The 23382-nt window shown below is 40.3% G+C and overlaps 1 protein-coding gene across 7 annotated transcripts in view; it reads left to right on the forward strand.

The window, feature by feature from the left end:
• Window positions 1-23382, forward strand: part of LOC104596833 (L-arabinokinase-like) — a 161273-nt gene that overhangs the window by 32163 nt on the left and 105728 nt on the right. For 6 of the 7 annotated variants that reach the window (XR_002022626.2, XR_016076348.1, XM_088888059.1 and 3 more), the window contains 4 exons: window positions 12143-12196; window positions 12302-12404; window positions 12491-12600; window positions 12702-12821. The exons of the other annotated variant lie outside the window; for it this stretch is intronic. Coding sequence is in view for 4 of the 6 variants with exons in the window: in XM_088888059.1 (XP_088744185.1) it covers window positions 12143-12196; window positions 12302-12404; window positions 12491-12600; window positions 12702-12821 (387 nt within the window). In the remaining 2 variants the exon portion in view is untranslated. The remainder of the gene's footprint in view (window positions 1-12142; window positions 12197-12301; window positions 12405-12490; window positions 12601-12701; window positions 12822-23382) is intronic. 7 annotated transcript variants of the gene reach the window in all.

The raw sequence follows: 23382 nt of genomic DNA on the forward strand, positions 1-23382 counted from the left end.
GGATTATTGATTCCGGGGCCTCAAATCACATGACTGGGGCCTCCTTCGGTCAGTCTCCTAAACCTAGAACCTTTGACAACCATATTATTACTGTTAATAGTGATTCTCTACCTGTATATGGTTTTAATGATTTATTCTTATCCACTACTAAGACCAAACCCTTTCATCTTCCCAAAACTTTCTTTGTACCTAAATTGACTACTAGTTTAATATCTGTTGGGCAACTTGTTGATGATGGTATTAATGTCTTATTTACTCGTGATGGTTGTTTTATTCAGGACCGTCACACTGGGGAGCTAAAGGGGAAGGGACGTAGGCTTGGGAGGCTGTTTGCTCTGGAATTCGAGACTAAGAGATCTTCACCAGATTCTTGTTTGTTATCCGTTACACCCGGTTCTTCTATTTCTTCCTATAATAATGTGTGGCATTTATGGCATAGATGTTTGGGTCACACTCATGCTAAAAATTTGGATTATTTATTTTCCTTTGGTTGTTTGCCTTTGAATACTTCTTCAGTAAAAAATGCTAATAAATCTTGTTTACTTGCTGCTATAGTAAAAGTAATGTTTTACCTTTTCCATCTTCTACTGTACATGCACCTACACCTTTTTATCTCATTCATAGTGATGTGTGGTTGTCTCCAGTTATTTCACACTTGGGTTCTAAGTACTTTGTGTTATTTATTGATGATTGTACTCATTACACATGGGTTTGCTTTCATCGAAAGAAATCAGAAGTCTTCTCCATGTTTAAGAACTTTCATGCCATGTTAATGACCCAGTTTAAAAGCACCATAAATATTTTGAGGTCAGATTCAGGGGGAGAGTACTATGATGGTGAGTTTCAAACCTATCTTAAACAACATGGCATTCAGTCTCAGAGATCTTGTCCTGGTACTCCTCAACAGAATGGAGTATTGGAGCGCAAGAACCATCACATTGCTGGTATGATGAGATCCTTGATACAAGATTCTCATGCTCCCCTTACCTTCTGGGTGGAGGCGATCCGCATTGTTGTTCATCTCATCAATAGTCTTCCTACTATTCTTGAAAATTCTTCTCCCCATTAGTCCTTATTTCATCGTCCACCAAACCTATCCATACTTCATGTCTTCAGATGTGTTTGCTTTGTCCATCTCCCTCCCCATGAATGCAAAAGGCTAACAACTCAATCAGCTATGTGTGCTTTCATGGGATATAGTACAGAACACAAGGGGTTTCTCTGTTATGATCCCAAAGTCCGTTGTTTGCGCATTTCTCGCAATGCCATCTTTCTTGAGAATCTTTTATTCTTTAAACATATTTGTAAATTAACTGCACCATCCATTTCTGTTCTTCATGACTTTGGATCTACAGGTGATTCTCCTTCTCGTCAGCCTCTTCAGACGTATTTCAAGAAGCATCCAGTTTGCCCATTGCCGATGCCTCTTCCACCTCAAGCAACAGTGACTGGTCATTCCTCTCCACCCACCACTACTGTAAGTGCAGATTCTCCTCCTGAGGATTTACCTTCATCTATTCCTTTGCATCAGTCATCTCGTATTTCTCGTCCACTTGATCGCTATAGCTTCTTTTCGAGTCATAGCTCATTCTCAGTTGTTTTGTCATCCACAAATATTCCTAAGTCTTACAGCTAGGCCGTAGAAGTTTAGCATTGGAAAGAAGCTATGGATTCAGAGGTTCAGGCTTTATTTGAGAATGAATGATACATGGGATCTTGTCTCTCCTCCCCCGAATGCCTCCATAATTGGTAGCCGGTGGGTTTACACCATAAAACTCAAATCTGATGGTACTCTGGACAGATATAAGGCCCGTTTGGTTGCTCAAGGCTACAAGAAAGAGTAACTATGGTGAAACTTTTGCACCTGTGGCCAAAATGACAACAATTCGTTTGCTACTAGCCATTACTGCTCTCAAATAGTGGACAGTTCACCAGATGGATGTCAAGAATGCCTTCCTCCATGGAGAGTTACAGGAGACAGTTTATATGAAACCACCTCTTGACTATTGTGACAATCCTCAATTGGTGTGTAAACTGAAGAAATCTCTATATGGCCTTAAATAAGTTCCAAGAGCTTGGTTTGATAGCTTCCGTACAATAGTGTTGGAGGCTGGTTTTTAGTAGAGTGCTTCAAACTACTCTCTCTTCACTCTCAAGCGGGCTTAGGGATTGACTCTTCTTTAGGTCTATGTTGATGACATCCTTATTACTGGAGATGATGTGGATGGTATTAACAAACTCAAACTTCTGCTTAGTAACTCCTTCAAAATGAAAGATCTTGGGCCAGTAACACACTTTCTTGGACTCGAAATTTAAAAATGTCATTGGGGTTACTTTGTCAACCAACAAAAATATGCTTCTGATTTGGTGTCTCTTGCTCGTTTGACTGACTCTAAACATGTTGATACACCTCTGGAGCTTAACTGTAAGTTGAGTAAAGATGAGGGTAATCTTCTTCCTGATGTTACCCCATATCGACAACTTGTAGGTAGTCTTATCTACCTAATCATGACTAGACCTGACATTTCCTATGTGGTTCAGATTGTGAGTCATTTTGATAATGCTCCACGTTAGCCTCATTATTATGCAGTTCTCCGAATTATTCGTTATGTACAGGGTACACTATCACATGGCTTATTTTTCTCATCCTCTTCATCCACACAGCTCCGAGCTTATGCAAATGTTGATTGGGCAGGTTGTCCTGACACTCATCACTCTACTACTGGCTGGTGTATATTCCTTGGTGATTCTCTGATTTCCTAGAAATGCAAGAAACAACAAATTGTTTCCAAGTTATCTACAGAAGCCGAGTACATAGCCATGTCTTCAGTATGTAGTGAAATAATCTGGCTTAAGGCACTTCTTCATGACATGAATATTGATCACTCATCTGCTATTCCTTTGTTTGCTGACAACATGAGTGCAATCAAGATTGCAACCAATCCTGTATTTCATGAGTGCAATCAAGATTGCAACCAATCCTGTATTTCATGAGTGCACTAAACATATTGAGGTGGATTGTCACTTCATTCGTGACCTTCTCCATGCGGGTCACTTCTCTCTCCCACATGTTTCATCAGGTCTACAGCTTACGGATCTCTTCACCAAAGCCATGACCAAAGCCCGACATAATTTCCTTGTTCACAAACTGATGCTTATACCCTAACATCTGTTTGAGGGGGAGTGTAGAAGAACTACTGAAGGGTAGTTTTGTAATTCTACTATACTTTATTTTTCTTTCTTGTATTGTAATAGGTGTGTACTTTAGTGTACAATTCTTTTATTCACTTTGTAAGGACAATATTGTCCATTTTACATAATATTAATGTAAATATCTCTTTTTTGGGTTGGTTCGATCTGATTGATCAACCATAACAGATCTGAACCTTTGTCTCTTTCCTTGCTCTTTCACTTTCTCACGAACTGACAGGAAGATGGACAAAACAAACACAACCAAAGACACGAAGCATGGATATATTAGGTGGATGATGAAACAAAGATTGATGGAGAGAAGAATTTTCAAGGATAGCAGTAGGAAGAATGTTGATGAGAAGAATAGCTGTGCGGGTCGCCTTCACCCAGAAGGTAGGCTTGTAACAAGGATCTCACCATACTAACAATGTGATGATTCTTGCGCTCAAATACCCTATTTTGTTGAGGTGTACCTGGACAAGATCTCTGGGACTAAATGCCATGTTGTTTAAGGTAGGTTTGAAACTCACCATTCTCACCATCAAAGTATTCTCCCCCTAAATCTGACATCAAAATGTTTATAATGATTTTAAGTTGGGTCATAATCATAGCATGAAAGTTCTTAAAAATGGGAAAGACCTTTGATTTCTTTCGAAGGAGGTAAACCCATGTATATCGAGTACAATCATTAATTGTAGAGAAGATGGGCCGAATGGCCCATAGGCTGTTATTCTATGTTATATTTATGTTCTTTTCTGTAATGGGCCTTATTCTGGGCCCATCCTCTTCTATGTTGTGTTTTTGTAATTTCTTGCCCAACCAAGGGCCTCTCTTGTAATTATTCAAGAACTAACTTAATAAAATTGTATTAGAGTGTTAGAGGGGGAGATTAGTTCGAACCTCTCATCCTCTAACCTTCTTGCCGCCAGCTCTCTCTCTCCACCTTCACCAATCTTTTCAGCTGTTTGCCTTTTTTGGTTTTTCATCTAATCTTACACAGTCCCATACTTCGAAGGGCTGTTTTTCAACTTGGTATCAGAGCAGGCCTGAGCTTGGCGTGGCTCTCATGTGGGTATAGTCCAGCTGACTGCATGAGGGTGTTCTAGGACTGGAAGTTTAGACTCATTCGCTTGATTCTTGGAGGTCATGGAGGGTGCCCAAGACTCTAATCGCTTGGAGAATAGTTCAGTGACCAGGAAGATTCAGAGAGAAGGATTGTTCGGCCTGATTTGGAGCTCAAATCAGAGATTGATAAAACTGTAAGTTGCTTCAGTTCTTTCTAGGTTATATTTCTGATTTGGGGGGACTGTTAGAGTGTTCGAAACCCCTCTAAATCTGTTCAGCTGTTCAGCTGTGGTCAACCTGATTTAACTCAGAGATTTCTGTGTTGGTTTCTCATCTTGTTGGACTGTCAAGTGGCCGAAACCTTTTTGGACTCAGTGGCGCGAGTTCTTACTTCAGTTCAGTTGCTTCTTGGACCTATACGGACTGCTCCTGAAGTGGTTCTTACTTGGTGACAGTGGGGTGTTCACTGCTGCATACATAGTGTTCGTAAAAAGGCCCCTTTTTATTGTGGATTGTGTTTTGCTCTCTTTAGGGCACCTATTGTTGGGAATCTGGAATCCCTAACTAAGAAGCTACTCCAATCGGGTACACAGTGTTTGGAGGTCCGCTGGTTATCTCTTGAAGGCTGAATCAGGCCTTCTTCTTCTTGAAAGAGCTGCCACCGAGCTTGGTTCTCACGGCTGTCAGGTCTGAACTGGCCTTGTGAGTTGCTGTGTTTTGTTGCCAATTTAACCCAATCTGAGTTCATCAACAATCAGTAACTAGTAGAAGTTGACCAAAACCCTAATTGAAGTTTTTACATGATGGGCTCCTAAGATATTGAGAGTAAGAATGTTGCTGAATATGGACATGCTTTGGGAACCTCGGTTGATTCTTTGTTGGTTGTGACCATGGTTAAACTGGATGGAACCAACTATCTGGCATGGTAACAATCTGTGAAAATTTATATTTGTAGTAGAGAAAAGTGGGGGTTTATCTCCGGGAGCAAGAAGGCTCCCCCAGAAGATGATCTCTCTTATGAGAAATGGATGCAAGAGAATTACACTGTTATTGGGTGGCTCGTGAATTCAATGCAGCCACAAATTAGTCAACATTATCTATGGATGAACTCAGCTAAGGAAATTTGGGATAGTGTTGCAGAAACTTACTCCCAGAAACTAAATGTAGCCAGAGCCTATAAACTGAGGAGTGATGTGAAGAATTTAAGACAGAGGGAGAAATCCCTTGCGGTATACTTCTCAACCTTGAAACTCTGTGGCAAGAAATTGATCTAATAGAGGCTGTGACTTGGGACACTTTCAATGATGCAGAAACCTACAGGAAATTAGTTGAAAGAAACAGGGTTTTTGAGTTCCTAACTGGACTAAACCCTGAATATGACATCACAAAACAAAATATTTTATCCAAGGAAAGTGTCTCATTGTCACAAGCATATGCTTTGGTCAGCAGTGAAGAAAGCAGAAGACAGGTACAGGTTCAAGGGGTTGGCACTAGTGATCACTTTGCAAATATGGGGGTTAAACCCAAAGGAGTTGTAGGGGCTTCTAGTGGCTCTGGAAAGAAGGAGGTTGTATGTGAAATTGCAAGAAGCCAAAGCACACTAAAGACAAGTGCTGGAAATTACATCCCAGTCTTGTTCCTAGATGAAAAACAGCCCTAGAAGTATGGGATTGTGAAAGAAAACCAGAAAGAACAAACAAGAGAAGTTAAGAGAGAGAGCTGCGGCAAGGAGGGTTAGAGGCTTAGAGGTTCGAACTTAACCTCCCTCTAACACTCTAATACACTTTTATTAAGTTAATCTTTGAGTAATTACAAGAGAGGCCCTTGGTTGGACAAGAAATTACAAAAAACAGATAATAGAAGAGTATGGGCTCAGAATAAGGCGCATTATAGTGAAGAACATAAATATAACATAGATAACTGCCTATGGGCCATTCGGCCCATCTTCTCTACATTCTTGTTCGATTCCAGAAGAAACATGATAGTAGAAAGACAGGGAGTGCAAATGTTGCCACTGGTACAGATACTGAAGTTGAGTCTGCCTGTGCACAGTTGGCGGCCATGAAAGTTGAGTATGAAAAATTTGGGAAGATGATTAGTCAGGTAATCTTAAGACCCCTTGGATCATCGACTCAGGTGCTTCTGATCACATGACCAACCTTTCTACTTTGTTTGTTTCATATGATTTGCTCCCTGGTCGTGATAAAATCACCTTAGCCGATGGCTCTCTTGCCTCTATTTCTGGCAAGGGAACCGTCAGGGCTACAGACTCCTTACTCCTACCTTCCACTCTTCATGTACCTAGATTAAATACAAATTTGTTATCTGTAAGTAGCTTAACCAAGTCATTAAATTGTTGTGTAACCTTCTTTCCTTCCCACTGTGTTTTTCAGGATCTGGAGTCTCGGAAAGGGATTGGGATTAGCCATGAAGCGAATGGAATATACTTGCTCGATACTCCTGGACAATGCCTTGATCAGCCTAAGAATGCTGCTTTTGGTTCTACCTCTTCAGAGTCAGCCAATCAAATTATGTTGAGCCATTGTCGTTTGGGTCATTTTCCTTTTTCTGCTTTAAGTCATCTATTCCCTGAATTGTTCAAGGGAATCAGTGTGTTCAGTCTTAATTGTGAATCATGTCAGTTATCAAAACATTGTAGAAAGAATTACCCTTTGAGCAATAAAAGATCTTCTTTTCCTTTTAATATTGTGCACTCTGATGTGTGGGGGCCTTACCACTTATCCTCTATGGGGGGCTACAGATACTTCATCCTATTTATTGATGATTTTTCTCGATTCACTTGGATATTCCTAATGAAATCTCGTGATGAAGTTCCAAGACTTGTGAGGCAATTTCATGAATATGTTTTAACCCAGTTTGATACCAGGATTAAAATTTTCAGATCTGACAATGGAAAAGAATATTTTGAGAAGAACTTATCCTCGTATCTCTCTGACATGGGGGTTATTCATCAAAGTTCCTGTGTTAGAACCACTGAACAGAATGGAGTTGCTGAAAGGAAAAATAGACATATTGTTGAAGTTGCAAGGAGCCTTTTGTTTGCCTCACATGTTCCTACAAGATTTTGGGGTGATGCTGTTCTCACTGCTACCTACCTCATAAACCGTATGCCATCCAGGGTTCTAGGGTTTAAATCCCCCTTCAGTCTTCTTCATCCAGACAAGGACTTCTTTCCTATTCCTCTTCGTGTGTTTGGATGCACCTGTTATGTACACATTCCAAGTGCCCAGAGACATAAATTTGAACCAAAAGCCCACAAGTGTATCTTCCTTAGTTATTCCCCCACACAGAAGGGTTGCTATTGTTTTGATCCAAAGACTGCCACTCGATATGTCTCAATGGATGTTACCTTTGATGAATTTTCTCCTTTTTATTGTTCCTCTTAGGAAGGACATTGACCACAGGGGGAGAGTTTGTCACAAGTGTTTGCTCTTACTTTCCCTGTCCTAGTTGAGTCTCATGATGAGCCTGTGTCCTCTCCAAATGAATCACGGGAGGATCAATCACTCCATTCTCCTTGTCCTAGTGTTCCTATCTCTTTACCTCCTCGTCCTACCCACAATCCTAAGGTGTATCAAAGGCAAAGATCTAGGAATGAGCAGGTTGTTTCCCTTCCAACAAGTGAGCCTCATGCGCTTCCAATCACAGATGAGACAACAGGTGTTGTTTCAACCCCTTTGGAACCATCTTTCCCGGATCTTGATGTTCCCATTGCTGTTAGGAAAGGAAAACGAAGTGCACTGCACACTGCATTCCAAAACACCTTTCTTATGGTCTGGTTTCTCCTTCATACTTTTCTTATCTCTCTTCAGTTGCTTCTAATCCTATTCCCAGGTCTGTGTCAGAAGCTCTTGAGTTTCCAGAATGGAGAGATGCCATGAAATCTGAAATGGATGCCCTACACAAGAATGATACTCGGGAAGTGGTGGATTTGCCTCAAGGGAAGGGTCCGGTTGGTTGCAAGTGGGTCTTTACCATTAAATACCGGGCTGATGGGACTATTGAGAGGTACAAGGCCAGGTTAGTTGCAAAAGGCTACACACAGACGTATGGGATTGACTATCTGGAGACCTTTGCACCTGTCGCTAAGATGACATCTGTGAGGGTTCTCTTATCTCTGGCAGCTCACTTTGACTGACCCCTTTATCAGTTGGTTGTAAAAAATGCATTTCTGAATGGTGACTTACATGAGGAGGTTTATATGTCTCTCCCTCTAGGAATGTACGGAAGTGATATGCAAGGAAAGGTATGCAAATTGAAGAAGTCTCTTTATGGCCTCAAACAGTCTCCTAGAGCATGGCTTGAGAGATTTAGAGCAGCACTTGTTAAATTCGGCTATGCTCAGACACAGTCTGATCATACTCTTTTTGTGAAGAGAAGTGAATCTCTGGCAGTATATCTCATTGTGTATGTTGATGATATTGTTGTGACTGGTAATGATGCTTCAGGAATTCGTGCTCTTAAGTCTTTCCTTCGTACAAAATTTGAGATTAAGGACTTGGGGGAGTTGAGATACTTCCTTGGCATAGAAGTTGCTAGATCCAAGGATGGGATCCATATCTCCCAAAGGAAGTATGTCCTTGACTTGCTTTCTGAAACTGGGAAGATGGGTGCTAGACCTGGGTACAACTCCTATTGATATGAGTAACAAACTTTCTGCTTCAGATGGAACATTGTTGGAAGACAAAGGGGTCTTTCAGAGACTTTTGGGAAACTCCTGTACCTGTGCATGACTTGGCCAGATATTGCATATGTTGTCAGTTGTATTAGCCAGTTCATGCATGCCCCCCGAGATACTCATATGGCAGCCGCAGAATGAATTCTATGTTATTTGAAAGGCTTTCCAGGAAAAGGAATTCTGTTTACCAAGCATGGTCATATGAAACTTGAAGCCTATACTGATGCTGACTGGGCTGGAAATATTGATGACAGAAGATCTATTTCAGGGTATTGCAGTTTGGTGGCTGGTAATGTTGTCTCTTGGAGGAGCAAGAAACAATTAATTGTGGCTCGATCCTCAGCAGAAGCAGAATACAGGGCCATGGCACATGGAGTCTCTGAACTGTTGTGGCTAAGGTCATTGATGGAGGAACTTGGGATTGAGTATGACAAGCCAATGATGTTGTACTGTGATAATCAGGCCGCCATTAACATTGCCCACAACCCAGTACAACATGATAGAATTAAGCATATTGAGGTTGATAGATACTTTATTCGAGAAAAAGTCTCTTCGGGTGAAGTGTGTCTTCCCTTCATCATTTCTAAAGGACAATTGGCAGATTTTCTCACCAAGGGTATTCCCAAGGCAAGGCTTCATGACACTGGCAAGCTAGGCATGATTAACATCTATGCTCAGCTTGAGGGGGAGTGTAGAGAAGATGGGCCGAATGGCCCATAGGTTGTTATTCTATGTTATATTTATGTTCTTTTCTGTAATGGGCCTTATTCTGGGCCCATCCTCTTCTATGCTGTGTTTTTGTAATTTCTTGCCCAACCAAGGGCCTCTCTTGTAATTATTCAAGAATTAACTTAATAAAATTGTATTAGAGTGTTAGAGGGGGAGATTAGTTCGAACCTCTTATCCTCTAACCTTCTTGCCACCAGCTCTCTCTCTTCATCTTCACCAATCTTTTCAGTTGTTTGCCTTTTCTGGTTTTTCATCTAATCTTACACAGTCCCATACTTCGAAGGGCTGTTTTTCAACTTTAATAAACAATACAAAATATTTATAACCCAAATGTGAAATAACCGGAGACAACCACATACCATTGTAAGTAAGGTAAAAAGGTATAGTAGCATGTTTATTAGAAGATGGAAAAGGCAAAACATGGCTTTTTTTTCCGCTTCATGGGGCTACACAACAGGGGGTAGCCCATCCCCTCTCCCTTAACCCCCCCAACCCTTGGTGGTAGCGGGATTTGATCCCAGGTCTCTACTCCGACGAGTCAGAGAATCTACCAACTGAGCCACCATTAGTTGGTGGGAAAACATGGATTTTACTATAGTAGCAAGTTAAACTAGATTTATCAACATTCTTAGAAGAAGTAACAGTCTTAGGCAAACAACCAGAAGAAAATAAATAATCCAAGTTTTTAGTATGAGTGTGACCCAAACGTCTATGCCATAAGTGCCACACATTATTACAAGAGGTAAGAGAAAAACTAGAAGTAGTAGATAGATAGTGAACAAGGTCTGGTGAAGCTTTCTTATTCTCAAATTCCAGAGCAAATAGTCTTCCAAGCCTATGCCCTTTCCCCTTCAGTTCCTTAGTGTGCTGGTCCTGGATAAAACAACCATCACGAATAAACAAAATATTATTACCATCATCAACAAATTGTCCAACAGAAATAAAACTAGTAGTCAACTTAGGTACAAAGATGGTTTTGGGAAGATGTAAGGGTGTAGACTTAGAAGTGGACAAAAATAAATCATCACACCCACATACAAGAAGATGTAAGGGTGTAGACTTAGGTACGAAGGGTGTATGCCTCCCACACCTTTTAAAACATTGGTTGAAAGATTAGATTGATGATATACCTTTGCAAGATAGGTATACATTTCATGTGCAGTCCTCGTTCTCCTCATAGGTATAGTAATACTTTGATAATTGACTCAATATCCATGAAACAAGCTTCCCATTATCTAGCTTCACCATTGTTGAAATGCTTTGGTGTCAGTTTCTTTGTAACTGTGTCATCCAAATAACTTTCCAGACACTTTCCTTCAACAAAATGAAAATGGAACTTCCACATCCCAGGTTAGATCCATTAAGTTTCATAGGGATAACTTTAGCTTTCTCAGAACCCATAAAGAAGGATAAACAGCAGTCTCACACCAAAAGCCCCAATCAAGTATAATCAGGAAACTGGTTTTCAGTAAAAATTATTAGATGGCATCCCAAATGTCTCACTGGATCCAAAATCTGGAAGTGTAGATTGAAAGAGGGTATTGGTTCAACTTAGAATCTTGTGGTTTCAGGTCCAAAAGCTTCCAGATGGCAGAGATTAATGGTATAGATTGAAATCTGCCCTGAAGAATAAAAGAAAACAGGTACAGCAAGAAAGATGAAAATAGCCTCCAGAACTTGTTGAAAATTTTTGAAAAAAAGTATGTAAGATGATCCTTGATAATATGTTTGAGTGAACTGTAGAAGCCCAGAAGAACTCTGATGTTTCCAATAAACTAAAAAATCAAGGTGCTTGGCATGCTCTGATACCATGACAGAAATTCTAGGGTTCTGTGATAATAGATATCCAGCCACGAGAAAGAGGAAAGAATTCTCTTATGGGGTGTCAAAATAATTAACCCCATCCCAAAAACATCAAATACAGTATTATATTAAATGAAATTACAATACTTCCCTTATAGGCAGAGAAGTCACTACAGCTGATTACAATTATCTTTTAAGTTGACTTACAAAAGTAAAAATCCAATTTTGTCCCCCTTTCCTCTCTACACATACCTTAGGAACAATAATAAAGCCTGAAATGCTCATTAACACCAAGCGATGATGATAACCCACTGAGGTACATGCTCTTTTCATGCATGGTCGAGGCATGAACTTTATGAACACATCAATGTTTTTTAAGAAAATATGGAAGTTAGAAAGATACTACCTAAATTCACTTTAAATGTCCAATGAAGAATGGTATGGATTATCTATATTTTTGGTCCAATAGAACACAAAAGGAACCTAATATATGAAAAGTTTGTATTTGTGTGTTTCATGTCTATTTGTTTATTGGAAAAGATACTTATCAGGCTTATTGTGTTGAAATTTTGTCAAGGAAAAGAATATGATTAATCACCTTTCATTATTATTTATTGTGGTTTTGTTTTTATATTATTTTTCCTTCATTTGCAGCAAGCAGGCTGGAAGTTCAAGCAGGAATACTTGCCTCCCGGTTGGCTTTGCCTGGTATGTTCTGTGATGTTACATTAGGGTTCTTGGTTTTAGTTCCACTGATAATTCTCCTATCCTGCATGCATTGATTAGATATGTGCTTGCTGTTATCTGAAATAGGTCTGTGGTGCATCTGGCAACCAAGAGCTTCCCCTAAATTTCATAAAGCTTGCAAAAGATGTATACACACCTGATCTGATAGCAGCATCTGACTGTATGCTTGGTACTGTAACAGAATTATTCATTTTGAGTTCGAGCTGCATGTGGAAAACCAGGTTTTGTTAATTTAATCTTGTTTCCCTATTTCAGGAAAAATTGGATATGGCACTGTCAGCGAAGCTCTGGCATACAAGTTGCCATTTGTATTCGTATGTAGAGATTACTTCAATGAAGAACCTTTTCTCAGAAACATGCTTGAGGTTCAATCACTGCTTCAAATGCTTATTGTCCTGTTACTCTTTAAACCTTTCTAAGCATATGATTTTTTCAATCTGATGTGTATATTTCACTTTTCCATTAGCACTATCAAGGTGGTATTGAAGTGACTAGAAGGGATTTTCTCACTGGACACTGGGCCCCTTACCTTAAACGTTCAATTAGCCTTAAGCCATGCTATGAGGGAGGCATTAATGGTGGTGAGGTATTCCATTCCTATAGTCAATATGCCTTTAAGTATTCTGCTATGCATCTTTTTGTGGTGTAGATAATACTTTAATGTCTCAAGAAAATTTGTTTAATGTAGATTTTGTTGGATAGTTTAGCAAAAGGTCTCTTAAAATAATTGGTTATTCTTATTAATAACATAAATTCTTGTAGGATGAACTTGGAAAAAGAGAAACTCTAGAAGTCAATCACATCTTATATGATGTCCTCTTTTCAACTTAATTAGTCAAAGATCTTCCAAGTGCATAGAAGACCACCAACTGTGATGGTTTAGACACATGCACGGAAGACCACCAATAGCGCCAGTTAGAAGAAGTGATTTGTTACACATTGAAGGGGCTAAAAGAGCTTGGGATAGAAGAAAAAGGACATGCGTAGAAGTAGTAAGAACATGAAATGACTTAAGCCCAAATAATTTAATAGTGGATATGGTTTTAAATAGAATGGATTGGTGTCTGGTGAAACAGGATTCATGTAGCCGACCCCATATTGTTGGGATAAGGCATGGATGATGATGATGATGAAAGATCTTATAACTACATTCTTTAATTATTGGTTGTTGTCGTACTGGAATACCTGTCCAATATTTCTGAAGCCTCAATGAACTGTTTTTTTTGATCCATCAATGTTCAACACTGAAAGCTCTATTAAGATAAACTAGCAATGTAGTTGTGCTGATGTTTGAAAATGAATAGACTCCCTATTCTATCTTCATTTGTAAATAGATTTGCAAGGCCTTGCAGAGGAGAAGGAAGACAAAATGAAAGGGCAGATATGTCTTAAAGGGCTAACCTGATTCTTAATTTAGTAATACCAAAAGAAAAAGACATCTTGATTTGACCATTTCTGGGAGGTGTTCTCTTGATGGCAGCACAAAGCTCATTTGCTTCTCATCCTTCTACCCCTTTTCGCTTTAATGTCTGGGTGTAACTTTGGATTGTGTCAACCCTAATGCAATCCAAACTATCCAGAAAAAGTAGATTTGGGTTGGGTTTAAGGTTTGTTATCAGTGCAGTGATGGAAGAGAAGAGGAGAAGAGAGAGGAGAGAGAGGAGAGAGAGAAGAGAGAGAGCAGAAGAGAGGAGAAAAGATTGAGAGTCAAAAAGCATGCTGGCGGCGCCAACTATTTTGTTATATATAAGTTGAAAAACAGCCCTTTGAAGTATGGGACTGTGTAAGATTAGATGAAAGCCAGAAAAACAAACAAATGAGAAGATAAGAGAGAGAGAGTTGGGGGCAAGGAGTGTTAGAGGATGAGAGTTTCGAACTAACTCTCCCTCTAACACTAATACAATTTTATTAAGTTAATTCTTGAATAATTACAAGAGAGGCCCTTGGTTGGGCAAGAAATTACGAAAAAACACAGCATAGAAGAGTATGGGCCCAGAATAAGGCTCATTACAGAGAAGAACATAAATATAACATAGAATAACAGCCTATGGGCCATTTGGCCCATCTTCTCTACACTTCCCCTCAAGCTGAGCATAGATGTTAATCATGCCTAGCTTGCCAGTGTCATGCTGAAGCCTTGCCTTGGGAATTCCCTTGGTGAGAAAATCTACCAATTGTCCTTCAGAAGTGATGAATGGAAGACACACTTCACCTGAAGAGACTCTTTCTCGAATAAAGTGTCTATCAACCTCAATATGCTTAATTCTATCATGTTGTACTGGGTTGTGGGCAATGTTTATGGCGGCCTAATTATCACAGTACAACATCATTGGCTTGTCATGATCAATCCCAAGTTCTTCCATAAATGACCTTAGCCACAACAGTTCAGAGACTCCATGTGCCATGGCCCTGTATTCTGCTTCTGCTGAGGATTGAGCCACAACTGATTGTTTCTTGCTCCTCCAGGAGACAACATTACCAGCCACCAAACTGCAATACCCTGAAATAGATCTTCTGTCATCAATATTTCCAGCCCAGTCAGCATCAGTATAGGCTTCAAGTTTCAGATGGCCATGCTTGGTAAACAGATTTCCTTTTCCTGGAGAGCCTTTCAAATAACACAAAATTCGTTCTGCAGCTTCCATATGAGTATCTCGGGGAGCATGCATGAACTGGTTAATACAACTGACAGCATATGCAATATCTAGCTGAGTCATGCACAGGTACAGGAGTTTCCTAAGATGTCTTTGAAAGACCCCTTTGTCTTCCAACAATGTTCCATCTAAAGTAGAAAGTTTATGACTCATATCAATAGGAGTTGCAGCTAGTCTAGCACCCATCTTACCCGTTTCAGAGAGCAAGTCAAGGACATATTTCCTTTGGGAGATAAGAATCCCATCCTTGGATCTAGCAACTTCTATGCCAAGGAAGTATCTCAACTCCCCCAGGTCCTTAATCTCAAATTCTGTACGAAGGGAAGACTTAAGGGCACGAATTCTTGAGGCATCATTACCAGTCACAATAATGTCATCAACATACACAATAAGATATACTGCCAGTGATCCACTTCTCTTCACAAAAAGAGTATTAGAGAGAGAGAGAGCTGGCAGCAAGGAGTGTTAGAGGATGAGAGTTTCGAACTAACTCTCCCTCTAACAATCTAATACAATTTTATTAAGTTAATTCTTGAATAATTACAAGAGTGGCCCTTGGTTGGGCAAGAAATTACGAAAAAACACAGCATAGAAGAGTATGGTCCCAGAATAAGGCCCATTACAGAGAAGAACATAAATATAACATAGAATAACAGCCTATGGGCCATTCGGCCCATCTTCTCTACAATATACTAGGGCGACAACAACTAAAAAATAAAAGGGTAAAAGTACAATAGTACCCCTTTGGTACTATACATAGGAAAATACAAGCTTTGAACACTCTCCCTCAAGTTGGGACATAGTCATAATGCCCAACTTGTCACATAAGTCATAATGCCGTGAATGGTGTAGCCCTTTGTAAAGATGTCTGCAAGTTGATCCTTAGTGCTGACATAAGGAGTACACACTTCCCCTGTGATAACTTTCTCTCTGATAAAGTGTTTGTCAACTTCAATGTGTTTAGTTCTATCATGCAACACTGGATTAGCAGCAAGGTTTATGACTGCTTTGTTATCATAGAATAGGGTCATAGGTCTGTTCACTGGAAACCCAACTCACTCAACAAATTCTTTAGCCACATAATTTTAGCCACTCCATGAGCCATTGCCCGATATTCAGCTTCAGCACTGGATCTAGCTACCACATTATGCTTTTTGCTTCTCCAGGTAACTAGGTTTCCTCCTATAAAGGCACATTAGCCACTAGTTGACTTTCTGTCATTTAGGGATCCTGCTCAATCTGCATCAGTGTACACTTCAACTTTCAGATGTCCATGCTTTTGAAACGACAAACTAGTGCCTGGGAACTTCTTAAGATATCTGAGAAGTCTTTCTGTTGCTACAAGGTGAGTGGTCTTGGGAGCATGCATTAACTGGCTAAGAACACCAACTGCATAAGCAATCAGGGCAGGTCATAGAAAGATATAAAAATCTTCCTACAAGTCTCTGAAACTGTTTCACATCCTTGATAGGTTCACCTTGGCAGTCACCTAATTTGTGGTTAGGATCAATAGGGGAATCAACTGGCTTCACTCCCAATTTTCCTGTATCCTGGAGTAGATCTAGGACATACTTCCTTTGGGAAATGAAGATACCCTTTTGTGAGTAGGCAACTTCAATTCCAAGAAAGTATCTTAGAGGACCTAGATCCTTTACTTTAAACTGTGTAGCAAGAAAAATCTTCAACTTTTGGATTTTATCCTTCCAATCTCCAGTAAAAATTATATCATCAACATATACTATCAGAGCAACAATTTTCTCTTCCCCTCTTTTCACAAACAATGTGTGATCAGATTGACATTACTTGTATCCTTTCTGCTGAACCGCTGCATGGAACCTGCTGAACCAGGCTCTTGGTGATTGTTTCAACCCGTATAAAGACTTCTTCAACCTGCACACTTTTTGTTCATTGCCTTGAGCCCGAAAACCAGGGGGTTGTACCATGCAAACTTCATATTCAAGGTCACCATTCAGGAATGCATTCTTGATATCAAGCTGATGTAGATCCCAGTTAAGATTAGCAGCAAGGGAGAACATGACTCAAATGGAGTTCATCTTGACAACGGGTGCAAAAGTCTCTGCATAATCAACTCCATACACTTGTGTAAACCACTTTGCCACTAAACGAGCTTTATACCTCTCCACAGTGCCATCAACTCTATGTTTGATTGTGAACACCCATTTACATCCAACTGGATCCTTTCCCTTAGGAAGATCTACTAGTTCCCATGTGCCATTTTTATGTAGAGCATTAATTTCTTCCTTCATAGCATCTGTCCATTCAGGTACTGAAAGAGCTTTTGCCACATTCTTAGGGATAGGAACACTGTCAATGGAAGTGAGAAAGGCCCAAAAAGAGGGTGAAATGTTTTCATAGGAAACAAAATGAGAAATGGGGTGTTTAGTGGTGCAAGATCTAACACCTTTCCTGTGAGCAATAGGAAGGTCAAGGTCATTAGCAACAGAGGTATCGATAGCAATAGGGTCAGGGACATCGATAGGAACCAAGATACCTGAGTGAGTATGATCAGCCCCTGGGAAGTTTGATGGCATTGGAGGTACAACTTCTAGGTTCTCCACAGCTCTTGAACTTGTTTGGCCTTTGTATCGACGAAAGAAGACACAAAAAGGAGGATCAGGAAGAGGAGGAGCTGAACCAGTTTTTCCTCATTCCTACACTCCCCCTGAGGAGAAACAGGGAAAAAAGGTTCACTCTCAAAGAAAGAGACGTCCATGGAAACATAAAACTTCCGAGAAACAGGATCAAAACAACGGTATCCCTTTTGAGTGAAAGAATACCCCAAGAAGATGCCAAGAATAGCACGGGGGTCTAATTTTCCCCGAGTGGGTGACAAATTTTGGACAAAACGACAACCAAACACACGAGGAGGAATGGAAAGAAGGGGAGCCTTAGGAAAAAGAAGCTGATGTGGGGCTTTGCACTCTAACCAACGAGAGGGCATACGGTTGATGAGATAGGTAGCACAAAGGACAGTCTCAAGACAAAATTGTTTTGGGACATTCATATGGATTAGTAAACCCCGGGCCACTTCAAGAAGGTGTTGGTTTTTTCTTTTGGCAACACCATTTTTTTGTGGTGTTCGGGCACAAGAGCTACAGTGAAGTGAACCACGTGAAGCAAAAAATTCCGTGAGATTACTATGAAAACTCTTGGGCATTATTTGATTGAAAAATTTGGATTTCAGTTTGAAATTGGGTGAAGATCATCCGTTGAAAGTCTTGGAGAATTTTTGGTACTTCATCCCTTGTCCGCATGGGATATACCCATGTATATCTAGAATAATCATCAATAATGGTAATAAAATACTTGTAGCCACTCTCAGATGGTAAAGTAACCGGTCCCCACACATCAAAATGAACAATGTGAAAAGGAAATTCAGATTTATTATTCTTTGAAGGAAAATGAGTTCTACATTGCTTACTCAATTGACAAGTTTGACAAGAAAAATCTGAAACTGACACTGAGTTAAACAATTCTGGAAACACCACTTTTAAAGACAAAAGATAAATGACCAAGACGACAATGCCATAAATAGACTTGACTCTTACAGCATTGACTCTTAGACTCTGTGACTTGAAGACCAACCTTATTCTCCAGCATGTAAAGTCCATCCACCATACATCCTCTACAAATCGTCTTCCCCGAAGCCAGATCCTGGATCACACAGTAAGAAGGAAAAAAGCTAACTGAGCAGTTTAAGGAATTTGTAATACTACTAACAGAGAACAAATTAATGGTAAATTTTAAGACATGTAAAACATCAGAGAGTGTAAGGCCAAAAGGAAGAGAAGTGGTTCATTGACCAGCTATGGTAGTATATGATCCATTAGCTAATCTCACCTTGTCTCTTCCAGAAAGGAGGTGATAGGTTTGAAAGTAAGAGGACGTACCAATCATGTGTTTGGACGCTCCGGAATCAATGATCTAGGGAGTGTCAGGGGTATGAGATGCAACATGGAAGGTTGTGGCAGAGTTACCTGATGTAGACGCAAATGACGTTGAGGGAGGATCATCCATCTGACGAATTGCCCTACCATAGAGCTCTAAATGGTCACTAAAGGAATTAATAATATCCTCCTTTGGGTCAGATCTAGAGACGTGAGTCGGTGTCACAGTAGTAATGGGGGGGCTGATTTTCCTGAGAGGCCTTGTTTGCCATAGTGTTCTTTCTTGTACTTTGCTGTCCTGACTTTTTGTTCAGATCTGAACCTTGCTTCTTATTCAAATCTTGAGCCCATTTTGGCTTCCCATGGAGATCCCAACATGTATCTCGGGTGTGTCGGGGTTTCTGGCAATGAGTACACCACAGTTTGTCTTTGTCATCCTTCCTTTTTTGAGAGACCCCTCTCTTAAAAGTGTTCCCACCACTTGTAATCACACTTCCTTTTGCTGCCAACCCAACTGCATCCCCTCTAGAACTGTTCATCAAGTTCCTTCTACTTTCTTCTAATTGTACAAGAGCATAAACTTCCTGGATGGAGGGAAGATCCTTGCTACCTAGGATCTGAACTCTGATGGATTCATATGTCGGGTTCAAGCCATGTAGAAAAGCAAACACTCTCTGTTGAGATACAAGTTTCTTGTATAATTTTGCATCTTCATCACACTTCCAGTCCACACTTTGATAATGATCTAGCTCCTTCCAAACAGAGGTCAAGTCGAAGTAGTACACAGAAAGACACCTCTCCCCCTGTTTACAAGTGGACAATTCTGCCTATAACTGATAAATCTTTGCATTGTGATGCAGCTCAGAATAGGTTGATTTTGCCTGTTCCCAGATTTCATTTGCCGTTTCAGCCCACATAAAGTTCCTTCTTATTTGGGGTTGCATAGACACTAAAAGCCAGGACATAACCATGCTGTTCTCCTGGTTCCATCTGTCGTATTCAACACCCCCCAGGGTTGAAGCCTTTGCATCCCTATACCTGCCCATTCCTTCATTCTCTCATTTGCTTAGCTGATCTTTTTTTGTCAGTCCCTATATCCCTTAAAAAAGTCCATAATTATTTTTTCAATTCTTCCGTAACCTTAGCTGGAGCCTTGAATAACAAGAAGAAGTACCCCAGTAAGTTGGCAAAGATAGACTTTATTAAAGTCTCCCTAGCCCCTAATAATATATAATTTCTTTTTGAAATCATCGACTTTTTAGGGAAACTTTCAATTATTACTTCTGAAAAAGAATCATCTCTAGGAGACCATCCTAGTGCAGACCTAAATACTTGGATAAATTTGCCATGTATCAACTACATCCAATCCTAACAAGAAACGACTTCCCAATCAACCTCTAGAGAGATGTAAACACAAAACTGAATTTCTGAGATTTTCCAATGAAAAATTGATAAAAAAAAGATTTTCCAATGAAAATGTTGAAAAAAAAATACCAACCTTCATCTTTTTTTTTTGGTATTTGGTGATATGCCTGAATCCCTCATAATGGCCATTGAATAATGCAAGCACCACACTAATAACCCCCTCCCCAAAGTTGATGGCAGTAGGGTTCATATTCCCGTCTCTGATGGAACAAACCAGCTAACATACTGTTTGTTCTGTAGCAACAGTAGTTCGAACCAGGAGAAGAGAAGAAGAAGAAGATGATGATGATGATGATGATGAAGTGAACAATCGAACTTGATAGGTTAAACCCTATCAGAGGACCCTTAATATGGATTAGCCTCCAATTAGTAGTACAAAGACTAAACTGCCCTCACTTAAGTATGGGACAGGAAGTTTCTATTAAGACTGCCACATAAGCACATAACTTAACAGAAATAAAATGACTAATCTACCCGTATTCGGGTAGCTCTAACATATATAGTTCACTCTCCCTAAGCTTAAGCCTTTTGTAAACAAATATGCCCACTGATCACCTGGGCCCACATGTTCTGTGCTTATCTCTCCAGAAAGGACCTTCTCCCTCACAAAGTGGCAATCAATCTCTATGTGCTTTGTTCTCTCATGAAAAACAGGGTTGGATGAGATGTGGAGTGCAGCTTGATTGTCACAGTACAATTTCATAGGTCTATCCATGGAGAACCCGATTTCTTGTAGGAGATTTCTTAGCCATACTAATTCACATGTAGTGTGTGCCATGGCTCTGTATTCGGCTTCAGCACTGCTCCTTGCCACAACCGTTTGCTTCTTACTCTTCCATGTCACAAGATTTCCTCCAAGAAATGTGTAGTAACTTGTAGTAGATCTTCTATCAGACACAGAGCCTGCCCAATCTGCATCTGTATACCCAATTACTTCAAGTTTTCCTCCTGGTTTGTACAATAACCCATGGCCTAGAGCTCCCTTCAGGTACCTTACAATTCTAAGAACTGCATCCAAGTGAGGTATCCGAGGGTTCTACATAAATTGGCTCACCACACTGACTGCAAAGGAGATGCCTGGTCTCGTGATAGTCAAATAGTTCAGCTTCCCCACTAGCCGTCTATACCTTCCACGATCGTCAAATATTTCCCCTGTATCAGAACTCAACTTAGCATTTGGTTCCATGGGAGTTTCAACCGGTTTTGCACCTAATAGTCCTGTTTCATCTAGCAGATCAAGAACATATTTTCTTTGGCATTGCCTTACACCTTGTCTTGATCTAGCAAACTTATATACCTAAGAAATACTTCAATGTCCCAAGATCTTTTGTTTGAAAATGATTTTGCAGAAAGACCTTTAATTTATTGATCCCCAATTTGTCACTACCAGTTATGACAATATCATCCACATAGACCACTAATAAAGTCTTTCTGGCTTCTGAATCATAGCTGAACACCGAGTGGTCAACCTGGCATTGTTTCATTCCAAAATTCTTCACCACTTCACTAAACTTCCCAAACCAAGCACAAGGCAATTGTTTCAACCCATAAATTGCCTTTTTCAGTCTGCACACCTTACCATCCTCCTCCTGAGCAACAAACCCAGGTGGTTGCTCCATATATACCTCTTCCATAAGGTCACCATGAAGGAAGGCATTTTTAATGTCAAGTTGAAACAAGGGCCAATCATACATAACTGCTAAGGAAATTAAGACACGGACAGAGCCAATCTTAGCCACTGGAGAGAAGGTCTCCATATAGTCCACTCCATACAACTGTGAATAACCTTTAGCAACAAGTTTGGCCTTCAGACGCTCCACACTACCATCTGGCAAGTATTTAACAGTATACACCCATTTACAACCCACAACATGCTTACTAGGTGGAAGAGTAGTGAGCTCCCACGTGTGAGTATGCTGGAGGGTAGAAAGTTCCACCTCCATTGCCTGCCGCTACCCAGGTGAGCTAAGAGCTTCTCGGACATTCTTAGGTATAGAAATAAATGACAATAGTGAAACAAACTGGCAATGTGAAGCGGAAAGGCGAGATACTGAAAGAAACTTGGAAATGGGATGGAGGGTACAACTACGTTTACCTTTTCATAAAGTAATGGGAAGATCAAGTCCTAAAGGTTCAGGGATAGGAGCAACAACAGGATCCACAGACAAGGTAGAAGCTGGAGGAGGAGCCGGTGTCTGTCGATGAATATACACGTGCCGGATCGGTGGTCGTTCAGTAGGGAGCTGCACTAGAGGAGGTGAAGGGTCAACCCCAACTGGAACACCAGGAACGGGATCACTGACTGGAAGAGGAAGAGGAAGCAAAGGTGGATACACAGATACTTCAGGTCCCGAGAAGAAGGGACAGACTCAAAAAAGGTGACATCAGGACAGACATAGCACTTCCGAGTAATTGGATTGTAACACTTATACCCTTTCTGGGTCCGAGAGTAGCCAAGAAAGACACACTTAACAGAGCGTGCATCCAGCTTGTCTATCCCAGGACTCAGATTGTGAACAAAGAACACACTACCAAAGACTTGGGGTGTTAATGGAAAGGGAGACAAGGTGGGGAACAAAATAGAAAAGGGAGACCGACCATGATGAATGAAGGAGGGCATCCGATTAATAAGGAAACAAGTAGTAACTACAACATCACTCCTTTCAGAATGGAATTTTTGAAAAATGGAAAATAATTCACTCATTTCTTTCATTAAATAAATCCATGTCATCCTTGAACAATTATCAATAAAAGTGACAAAATACTTGTAACCATTATAAGACTGTATTTTAATCAGACCCCAAACATCTAAATGAACCAAAGCAAAAGAACTCAACATACGACTATCAACTCTAGGACTGAAGGGAACCTGACGATATTTTTCATACTGACACGACTCACACTATAAAGACGACAAATGACTCAAAGATGGAACCAGTATCTTGAATGCCTTTAGAGATGGATGTCCCAGTCGACCATGCCATTGTAGATGAGTGAGTGAAGTCTGAAGTGCAACTAACGGTCCACCACCGTCAAGGTAATACAATCCACCAGCCTCATGCCCCCCACCAATCTTCTTCCTCGTCTTGAGATCCTGAAAAACACAAAAGGGAAAAATGTAATAAGGCAATTAAGAGTCTTGGTTAATTTACTAACAGAC

The sequence above is a fragment of the Nelumbo nucifera genome, chromosome 5 (assembly GCF_055504915.1).
Source record: "Nelumbo nucifera cultivar China Antique chromosome 5, China Antique-T2T, whole genome shotgun sequence".
NCBI lineage: Eukaryota > Viridiplantae > Streptophyta > Magnoliopsida > Proteales > Nelumbonaceae > Nelumbo > Nelumbo nucifera.